Consider the following 10,790-nt stretch of genomic DNA (forward strand, 5'->3'; position numbering starts at 1 on the left):
TTTCTTTAACCTATAATATTGTCAATATAGACTCGTTAGACTTGATGTATTTCTGTAAATCTTTATCAATGATGAAATCCAAGGGCAAACTAGTATCAACTTTTTCGGAAAAATTTTCGACATTATTTTTTTCTTGCTCATAAATAAGCCAAATCAATTCATACTGCAAGCTAGAGACTAGATAATTTTTCATCCTTGTTACCAAGAAAAATGAGTTTTGCAAAGTTTCGGCTTGGTCCATTTGCTTAGCAATAATAAACTCATTTTCCAACTTGTCAAATTTTTCGATTATTTTTAACAATTTGAAATTCATAAAATGCCAAGAGTCATGTTGGAATATCTTGTCAAACAATTTTCCAAATGCATTCTTCACCAATTGATATTGCGAGACAGAACTCAAAATAGGAGACTTGAAAACGCGAAGCAAAGTGAGGCTTGCTAGTTCAACGGGGAACTTGTAGAAAATGGGTAGTTTTAAGTACTCCTCCTCTGATTCCATCAACTCAACAATTGACAAACAACAGTTGATCAACTTAATCACATAATTTTTATATTCCACAACGGATATATCAGATTTGGATAGCGAGTATACAAACAACTGCAACTTGGAATAAGCAATAGATACTTGGATCAATTTTTCCATCTCTGCACTTTCATAATCCTTTTCGGCGAGCATCTTGTTTAAATCATTCAAGATAATCTCAAACATATTAAAATTAATCATTTTTGATGTATTAATCTGATTAGGCAATAGAGGTAAACCATCCTCGGTGAGCCTGTCACCGATTAAGTTGCTCATGTTTTCATTCAACTTGGATTGAATAATTGATATCTTTAACAACGAGTTTATATATTGGTCTGTAGATGATACACCACTATCGAAGAGATCAATATTCGAAGCCTTGTTGATGATGTAATCTTGAGTGAACCCATTATGGTTGTTGTTGGACAAACCAAGATGTATCAACCAGTAATTTGAATTAACATTCACAAACTTGTAGATTCTTTCCCTGATTCTGTTGTTCAAATTGACTTCCCGAGTGACATTTAATTTGGTCTTGTGACTAAATTCCGAGATAAACTCTAGCTTGTGTAAGCCAAACTGTAAAGAAAGTGATTTCATCAAACTGATGTATTTGATGCACAAATTATCTGATATTTGTGTCTTGTGGTTTGGTAAGGGCCAAGTTGTTAAAATTAACAATGAAGAAATAATGTATACAGATCTAGGAGTTTGAAGCCAGCATTTTGCCACCACGAGGGACTTTATGTGTTCAGTTAAGTTCTCGTATGTTTCTGCTTGGTCATGTTGATTTAATAATGAGGTAATAATGATACACCAAAAAGTGAGTTCATTTTCCGTGTGGAATTCAACAAGATTTGTGCTTCTAAAAAATTCATCCGGAAAAATGGGGAGGTAGGAATTAAAGTGGCGTTCGTAATTCGTGAAATAAAGTTGAGCTTGTTTATGTGATAGCAGCACCGGTGCTATTTTGGTATTAGCAGACAAGACAAACTTTGACAATGAGGCCTGAGTAGTTGGAGGCTGCACCAATAGCGTTTCGCATCCAATATCTTGCAGTGGTGACTCGAGTGGTGACTCGATGCAAGTCTCGATCTCCGAAACCAGCGGAGTTGGAGACCTTTCAACGAGGTCCTCTGTTTCGTTGACTCTCCGTAACCTTCGGTTTTGTGCTTGAACCTGTGCCTGTGCTTGTGCCTGTGCTTGTGCTTGTGCTTGTGCTTGTACTTGCTTCCCTCGCATTATCAAAGTGTCAACTAATTTCGACTTTCTCTCCAAGAGTCGACTCAATACATATTTCAACTCGTCTACTTCGCACGACAACCTTTCCACCATGTCCACAGTCTTGACTCGTCCTGTTGGTTTGTTGATTATTTCTAATGTACAATTTAAGTTCCTCTTCACACAGTGTGAGCATGGAAATGGGTTTGTTCGGTAAGCATCGCATTTGGTCTTGTGCTGCCTGCATCTTTTGCATGTCTTTAGAACCTTGTTAACTTTCGAGTTCAATGGTGGTACAATTAATCGAAGTCTATTTTTGGACTGTAATGACATGATCATTTTTTCGAATTGGTTGAAAGAATGAAAAAGTGAATACTATTTTAAAGTGTGCTTGGATGGTTTGATGATTTCAATATCTTTCTTCCGTTGTCGTAATTTGCTTCAAATTCAGTTTTAATTTATTCAATATAGTTTAGATAGTGATTCTTCCGATAATGAAAGTATTTATATAATCGTTTATACTTGGAAACTGAAAGCTTGAGTAAAATAAAAAAAAAAAAGGAAAGAAAGCTAAAGAGGTTGCTGTAGTGGTAGTAGTAGTAGCCAGGGTAGTAGCAAAATGTGGCTTTTTATAGTTTAAATTATAAAGCTGTGAATATTAGATATTAGGTTCAAATGATTGTATAAGCAAGGTACGATTGGGTAATCTTAATCTTGTTCTTCTTAATCTTCTTGTTCTTCTTCTTCTTCTTCTTGTTCTTTTTTATAATTATTTAAATATTCACTGTCACTTTGGCTTGCCTCCAAAGTATTTGCTGAATATATATTGTTCTTGTATTTAGCCAAAGTTCCTATCTAAATTCTCGGCTACACCAAAAGTTTTGTACCATCGATTGCAGCTATCGTTGCAAAATAAAATTAGACTAATAAAAAAAAAAAAAAAGAGTAAGAACCGCCATAAGGTGACAAAAAAAAAAATGTACATTGTGTTAATATCTCGGATTACGCGTTCTGGGTCCGTAGTAAGCAGAACTGTAATGCTTCTGATTGGTTGATGAGTGAGGGGCTTTTGATAGACCGATATTCGCATCTGCTTCCATTCTGAGAGCAAGAAATCAAGAAATTTTGAAACTATCAGCCATTCTCCACTTGTGTTACAAATCTTTTTTTTTTAAGGAAAAAAAGGCAATAGTTTCAGCAACATACATGTTTTGCACCCAATTAAGATGGGTAAAAGTTTTGCTTCTTTTTTTTTTGTATGCTTTTGTTGTAGTTGTAGTTGTTCTTTTTCCATTTTCTTTTTTTAATAAGAAGACAACCATTTATCCAGTAGAGTAACAAGCAAGAATGAAGTGGCTATTAATGAAATATCCATCGGTACAAAACTGAAAATTACAACTTGCTTATTTTTGCAATTGATTTACCAAATCTAGAAAATGGGTAATTTCACCAAATAGTATACAGTATGAGTGTCTACTTCCATCCAGGTGCTTATTTTTCCCACCATACCTGACCAGACATTTGGGAAAATGAAAAAAAAAAAAATAAACAATAGAATAGTCCGAAAACTAAAGTAAAAGGACAACAAGGACAACAAAGGATGTGAGAGAGAAAGTAAAGGCTTCAGGATGATTATAATAGCTAGTTTTTTGATTGGCTTTTGATAGCCTTTATGTTTTGAGTTTTGTTGTTTTGTTTTTTTTAATTCATTTGAACTGTAAAAAAAAAAACAAAGAAAATTAAAAATCATTTCCATTTATCTCTGATTCCGTAGTAAGCATTGTGCAATATTAACAAACCAATATATATGTGTACATATATGTAGCTATTTACATATCAGGCACCTATTCTCTTAATTTGATTGTCGAAATTCGGCATTGACAAAACAATCGTGTCACCAATCAGGTACATCATAATTTATACCAAAATTTACAATCCTAAAATTTGGATTTACTGACAGATAATGTGGCACAGTAAATATTGTATGGAGACACCGATAAAAAATACAAAACATAGAAAGAAAAAGAAAAAAGCATAAGACACATAAAGAATATAAAACATTAGTTTCCTAGCACGTTTCTCCCCCCCCCCCCAGCCTTCTCCACATAAATATATCTTGTATAAACTTGGTCCACAATCTGTGTAAAACATCACAAGCTATTTGAACAAAGCCGATAACCGCGAAAGGTTCAATTTTCGCAGTTGAAGTTTTACACATCTAAAAAAAAAATTTCTCTCTCTCTCTCTCTCTCTCTCAGTTTGTTTTGTTTAGTTTGTAGGAGAGGTGCGGCGCTATAGAAGTCAACTACGGACCTATAGTAAATTCACAATTTGGTTTCCTGAATACATTCAGTTAAAATGCACATCTCCATGAAGCCAATAAACCAAATATAGTTTCAGAGTTAATGCAAAAGTCTTGCATGCTGTTGTTGTATCATTCCATTAAGAGCTTTAAATCTTTTATTTTTTCTTTTCCTTTTTTGGCGATAAAAAAAAATGATTCGAATGGCATATATTGTAAAAACTCACAAGCCAAAATAAGGAACCATTCTGTTATTATACTGACACTCTTTTTTTTTTTTGGTACGAAATTTGCTTGAAATTTTTTATCCACGCCCAAAAAATCAGATACTAAGAAAAACAATAATTGTTCTGCTCATAATTAATTTAGATTATATAAAGTCACGTGATTTACACGTGCACCACAAATATATATATATGTCACATACTTATTTCTCAAGCTAGATCTTTTTCAAAGAGACCATCGCGACACAAGGAGGATGTAGATAAGACTACAATTTGCAAGATGTTTCCAGTGTTAAATACAATAAATTTTGATCCATGCAAAGTACCTCACTCAATAGTTCTTCAAAGAAGAACTTAAGTAAACCAAAAAATGCCATTCATAAGAACAAGTTTCATGAGAAAAATTATGTGTCAAATGGCAAAACTAAGCGAAAATTGAATGTGGAAAACCATCTGCAACAGAAGCAACAAAGTCATAAGACACCTCGTGATGTATCTGGTACAGGTCAAATAAGAGACACTAAGAAGATTGAAAATTTAAACACAGCCTTCAATAATACCATTGAAAAGATAAGTAATGAAACCGAAGCTAAAGAACTGCAGCCGTTGCTGCTGCTGCTGCCTCTGCTGCTTCTGCGTCACGCAAGTGCTTCACGAGCCCAAAATACACATTATGTGCTAGATGGCAAAAAAATCACATCAGACCAGTATAAATCATTACACTTGTATAACCTCACTCATGCAGTACCTAACAACCCATTACACAGACAATTTTCTTTACGTTATGAAACATTGAATTGCGATAAACTGATCAATGTTCCACCAATATTGGAACATAAGATTTGTATGCACTGCGGAGTCCTACAGATTCCAGGAATAAACCAAACCCATAGGATCGATTTTGGCAAGAAAAATAAAAAGAAGAAGAAGCAGAAAAACAAATCAGCAGGAGAAGTAGTAGTAAAAAAAGAGAATGATAAAAAGGAAAAGGATAAGGATGAGGATGAGGACGAGGACGAGGAAGGGGAAACTACAAGAAAAAATCAAATTCGAAGATTACGATATAAATGCTTGTTTTGCAAAAACGTAACCTATAGCGAACCACTCTTAATTGGAAATATGCCACGTGAGAAAAACACTAAGAAAGATGGACAGCCTTTGAACGCAATAAATCTGTCCAATAAACCAATGAGCAATGAACTAAAAAGGGCAGAACGAGAATCGTCGGCTGATACAATAAATGCAGGACAATTTGCCAAATCCAATTTAACAAAGTCAGAAGCTGAAGCTGAAGCTGAAACTGAAACTACAGGTGTTAATATAACAACTGGTAGTTTCGAAACAAATGTTAATAAAGAGAATCCAGTCTTTGTTTCGTTAAAACAAGAAACAGAGCTCGAGTCGCTTGACTCTACTAAAATTGACAAAAAGAATAAACAGGCAAAAGCCAGAGCAAAGAAAAGGAAAGCAGGTTCGGATCTATTGGGAATGCTCAAGCAAAGAAAATTGCAACAAGAAACAAAAGAGCAAAAGGCAAACTCATTGAGCTTGATGGACTTTATGCAATAAGCTAAAGATACAATACAATAATAAAAACAGGCAAAAAGAATAAGCCTAGAATATTTTTAAAATGTCGCCATTCTGTAAAGAACACAAGTTGTAAAATGAACTAGAATACTCGCATCTCAGATCTCAGCTGACCCAAGTAGCAAGATGAGAAGGTTGCACAGCAGGTCGCTCTTTATCATGGTATGTTTCTCTCACTACAGTTCTTAACCACCTTCTTCTACGGTAAACTTCGTCATCCCAACCAGTGCTAAAAGCAATACTCTCCTCGGCACCTACCTTATCGGTATTTTCGCTATCAGTTTGCACACCAACTTTGTCCTTATAACGCTTTTCTCCGCCAATGTTCTCGCTTCCCTCCCATTTATTTTCCCCCCTTTCATTCTCCACGTCCTCCTCATCACCTTTCAATATAATATCATAAGCCCATTTCTCATTATCATCAATCAACACCATATCTTCAATCAAATTATCTTCCACCCATCTATGTACATTGAAATCCATTACCCATTTGCTAGAGGGAACAAATTTATAGCCTAGAGGAGGTTGGATTTCCTTAAGTGATTCGCTTGTGTTCAACACCAATAGTCGCTCGTTCAAGGATTCCTCGTCTGCATTGAAACTGTCATCCACTTCATGGCCATCTCTATATTCTCCTTTATGTTTCCGCTGTTCCCGCTGTTGTAGTTGATATTGTTGAATTGCATGATTGTATTTCCTAATCTCACCATTCTTTGTATACACATCATCTGTAAACCCCAGCAGTTCCCAAATGTTGGTCTTTTGGTTCATTCTTTGTAATTCATAAATCTCAATTTGCTTCTCTTCAATTGCTAAATTATTTTTTTCTTCCCTTTTGTCGTCCACAAGTATAGATGTAACTCCATCTTCAAGGTGGTTAACACGATTTTGAATATCCAACCTAGTTTCATCATTGTAAAGCCATTTTAAAATCATATTGCGCACATTTGGGTGCATCACAATAATAAAACACCATAATTGAACAACCATAGCCATTTGCGCTATCCAAAAGTTTCGCAATAAAAACCTAACAACGTGTGGCATCAAGTACAAATTAATCACCAGCAATGACAAACATACTAAAACAATTATTGAAGAAACTTTCTCATTCTTGAAATAAAAGTAGTCTGTAAAGAGCCACACCTGGAAATCAAAAAGCAGGATATTCAACTGCATAAAGTTTTGAGTGTCGGTAAGATTCATAAAGAATTCTTTGCTAAACAAGGCCACAGGCTTGGGTGCAATATAGGTGTCTAGCGGCGCTTGCGAGGGGTACGGATTGACATCGATATATTCCTCATAACTTGTAGTATCAGGTGGGTATACAATCAAATAGTGTGGAATAAGTGTATTGACGCAAAGAAATACAAATGGTAAGACAGTGAAAAGCACCGGTTTGAGTATTAGATGAGTGATGATCAACGTTATGCCTACTGTATAATATGGATCAATCCAGTTGACGTACTTCAACACTTTATTGAAAAAGATATAGATATCTGAATTTCGCTGGTGCAATAGGTTTGAGTTTTTTTGCATTATAGGAAAAGACAACGGCTTGCGTAGTTTCGCCATATCTGCACGTTCTTGTAAGATTTTAGTTGTATGGTCGTCAATAATCTCGTTGGGAATTATCATGGCAATCACTTTTTCCATTAGTTTATCAGCTAAATAATTTGGATTGGAAGTGGCATCTGTGGAGAAAATGGATGCAGATAATGAGGCTAACGATGACTTGGCAGCAGGTTCATTCATGGTTCCCACGCTATTGGTTTTTCCAGCAGCAGCAGCAGCAGAAGAAGAAGAAGAAGAAGAGCCAAAACCTGAACCTGAACCTGAACCTGATGCTGCAGATGATGCTGCTGCTGCTACAGCATTGGCGTTGGACATATTTCCAGTTGTGTTAGCATCAGATGACACCACTTCTCCCGCTGTTCCTTTTTTATTACTTGCATGACTACCGCCATTACCTGCATTTGTACTATCTTTCCAGAAAGAACTAAAATCAAGGTCCAACGATCGACGTTTCTTTCCAGCTAATGCCGTCTTAGATGTGTGAGTACTGGAACCATCTGTAGTCTTGGCTGTACTTGTTCCATCATCAATTGAAAGTAAGTTCCCAATATAATTAGATACAGACTCCATAATGTTTTCTTTTCCTTTCCTTTCCTTTCCTTTCCTTTTCTTTTTTTGTTTAAAAAAACAAACAAATTGGAAATCCTAAATATTAATGGAAAGGAAAGAACGAATTCAGTAAATTGTCGTGCGTTGCTAGCTATAATTGACTTGTTGTAACCTTTAAGTAAGCTCGATATAAAAAAACGGGAAAAACCTCCTTCTTTTTCCTTGTGGTGTTCTAAATTATTATTGTAATTCTTATTCTATTTTTTTTTTCTTTTCCGAATTTTTTTTTGGAATTAATACGTAGTTATAGCTTTTTTTTAAAAATATTTTGGCAACCGTATTTGAACCTGGTAGAACAACGATAATTTGAAATATATCACACAAACTAAAGAAATGAATGAAAAAAAAAAGGATTTCACTTAATCAATCAAAGTATTAACTCAGAATTTGAAGTTTGGTGATGAATAAATGATAGTATCCAAGTGTGTCCCCAAAGTAATTTGGCAACTCTTGTAGAGTTGCTAAAACACTTGTTTTTGATTTCTATTTTTCTACTTGAATAAAAAATTAAAGAGGAAAAAGTAAAACGAGGGGCGGTTCCACATAAATGCATTCCGCAGCATCCTCTATGTATCTAGAACCTCCAACCTCGGAATGTCCTGCATACAAAAGAAGAAAAAAAAAACTGTTTTCTGTCACATAACAGGTATTTATAAAGATGTATCTACAAAAAAAAAAAAAATTGAGAGAAAGTTTATAAATCATCAACATATCTTTCGTTACATATTAAATGGTACAATTTAGTACAGGTTGGTATAGTAAATTAAATTAGATAGAACCTCATTTCAGCTCAGTATTAATTTCTCAATTTTAATTCTGTTCAATTGCAGCATAGTATATGACTGCAAGGGTATCAGATCATCAAAAGAAGATACAGGTGTAGGAAACTCTTCATTTCCCTTGAGTCGTTTTGTTCTGTTTTCTATATCATCTGTATCCAGTAATGGGGAATTTACACGTTGATCTTTTCTCGTTAGTGTTGGTCGCTGTTGTTTCTGCTGTTGTTCTAATTCTTGATTGCGCTCCTGCTCTTCGTTTTGCTTCGGCTTTTGTTTTTGTTTTTGGTTTTGCTGCTGCTGCTGCTGCTGCCGAGGCCTTTTTCGCAGAACGGGTTTTGGTTTCGATGGTGTAGTAGGTGGTGTCAATATTTCAGTTTTGATTACCTTCCCCAATGGAGATTCCGTCGACTCCAAACCTGGTTCCACTTTCACTTTTATCTCCTGTTTGATTTCAGGACCAAGGGACTCTTCTGTTTTAATAGTTATTCCATTGTACTCTTGTTTTACCCCTATCGCACCAATCACATCATTTGCTTTTTCTCTCGAAATGAAAACCTGCTCAGCCTTGTTTTTCAACTTCTTTGAATCAATTTGCTCTTGCGTCAAGAACAAATCAGGCACTGTTCTCTTTAATATCCTTACAAATTCATCACAATCACACAATACCTCATAATCGATAAACTTTTCCCAGCTTTTGCTCAATTTGGTCTTGTTTATGAAGATTACTTTACCGCCTTTCTTATGAACTTCATTGCTCAAGCTCTTTACTAGCTTCTTAACACCATCAACTTTTAAGCTTGTGCCCATGATAATCAAGCAGTCTGGTTTTGACCGCAAATCTGTATTTAATCCCTGGCTGATTATCTCCGATTGCGGATGATTTTCTCCATACAATACAATATCGGGCCTCAAAACCCCAATCTGCCCTGTTAATCGTTTTCCCAGGTAAAGTCTATCCATATATTGTTTGTGACAGTTTTGGCATTCAGGCGTGTTTCCTTCATTCAACATCATTTGATACTTTTCATTCCATTCAAAACTTGCAAAACACCGAGTACAAGATAGCTTGTGCAAATTACCATGCAATTGCACAACATCCAATTTCTGCCAATTTTCTTTAAACCGTCCCAGTTCAAACTCATTTTTATCTATTCCCATCTTTAAGTCTACTTCCTTTTCCAACGAGTCAATATTTTGTGTATAACAACGTAATAATTTACCTCTGTCCTTTAAATGTTTCAAAAACTTGTGTGTCTCTGTGGGACGAGCTGAAAGTGTACTCAGATATAACCCCTCCATAAAAGTACAGAATATACTCAAGGAGACATCATCCCGAAATAAATTTATATCAAAGAGGTCCTGACCACGAACTATGGATTTCGGGTACTTGTGCTTCACCATGTTGTATAATCCATCATCTGAGCGGAAATCAGGGATTCCGGCATTACAAGATATTCCCGCACCGGTGATCACTGTAGTTTTTTTGGATTTGAAAATGTGTTTTATAGTTTCATTAAGTAAAATTGTCGATTGCGACTCGAGTGTACTTGGCTCTGACTCTGACTCTGACCCAGACTTGGGCCTGGACTTGGACTTGGTACTAAGATCTATTGATTGCATTTGCTAATATAATAAGAAACAAAAAAACTTATGAGAAAAAATAAAAGTAATAGAATTATCAACTCTGACAAATTATGTTTTAGCAGGTGGTTCAGAATGTTTGTGACTATCTTTTACCAATTGTTTTCTAAGTTTGTTTTGTCCTGAATAAAAGTTTGGATAAACAATAATTGGTTGCTAAAGGAAGAAGAACCAAACCAAAAAAAAAAGAAAAGTAAAAAAAAAAGTAAAAACAAAAGGGTGATAACCTGGAAAGTACTTGTATATCTCTATTTTTTCCGCAACCGAATCCTTTGGTTGTAATTAAATGTGATTCGTGGTATTTGTTGTCTTGCAAAAAATATGAATGAAGA

At 35.2% G+C, this 10,790-nt stretch overlaps 4 protein-coding genes across 4 annotated transcripts; 1 reads left to right on the top strand and 3 right to left on the bottom strand. All coding sequences in view use genetic code 12, as the record gives it.

Moving 5' to 3' along the window:
* Window positions 1-10: 10 nt before the first annotated feature.
* Window positions 11-2,083, bottom strand: SEF2 (Transcription factor; the record flags this gene model as incomplete). Its single annotated transcript, XM_001524699.2, has 1 exon — window positions 11-2,083. The coding sequence occupies one exon, from the start codon at window positions 2,081-2,083 to the stop codon at window positions 11-13; it is 2,073 nt and encodes a 690-aa protein (XP_001524749.2).
* Window positions 2,084-4,585: 2,502 nt separating this feature from the next.
* Window positions 4,586-5,839, top strand: PVL30_004608 (uncharacterized protein; the record flags this gene model as incomplete). The annotated part of the gene is made up of 1 exon (XM_001524700.2): window positions 4,586-5,839. One exon carries the CDS (start codon window positions 4,586-4,588, stop codon window positions 5,837-5,839), a length of 1,254 nt encoding a protein of 417 aa, XP_001524750.2.
* Window positions 5,840-5,962: 123 nt separating this feature from the next.
* Window positions 5,963-7,999, bottom strand: PEX29 (Peroxisome size and maintenance regulator; the record flags this gene model as incomplete). The annotated part of the gene is made up of 1 exon (XM_001524701.2): window positions 5,963-7,999. One exon carries the CDS (start codon window positions 7,997-7,999, stop codon window positions 5,963-5,965), a length of 2,037 nt encoding a protein of 678 aa, XP_001524751.2.
* An 824-nt stretch (window positions 8,000-8,823) lies between these two features.
* Window positions 8,824-10,437, bottom strand: HST3 (NAD-dependent deacetylase hst3; the record flags this gene model as incomplete). Its single annotated transcript, XM_001524702.2, has 1 exon — window positions 8,824-10,437. One exon carries the CDS (start codon window positions 10,435-10,437, stop codon window positions 8,824-8,826), a length of 1,614 nt encoding a protein of 537 aa, XP_001524752.2.
* Window positions 10,438-10,790: the final 353 nt, after the last annotated feature.

Source organism: Lodderomyces elongisporus, chromosome 6 (genome assembly GCF_030384665.1).
Source record: "Lodderomyces elongisporus chromosome 6, complete sequence".
In the NCBI taxonomy this organism is placed as follows: Eukaryota; Fungi; Ascomycota; class Pichiomycetes; order Serinales; family Debaryomycetaceae; genus Lodderomyces; species Lodderomyces elongisporus.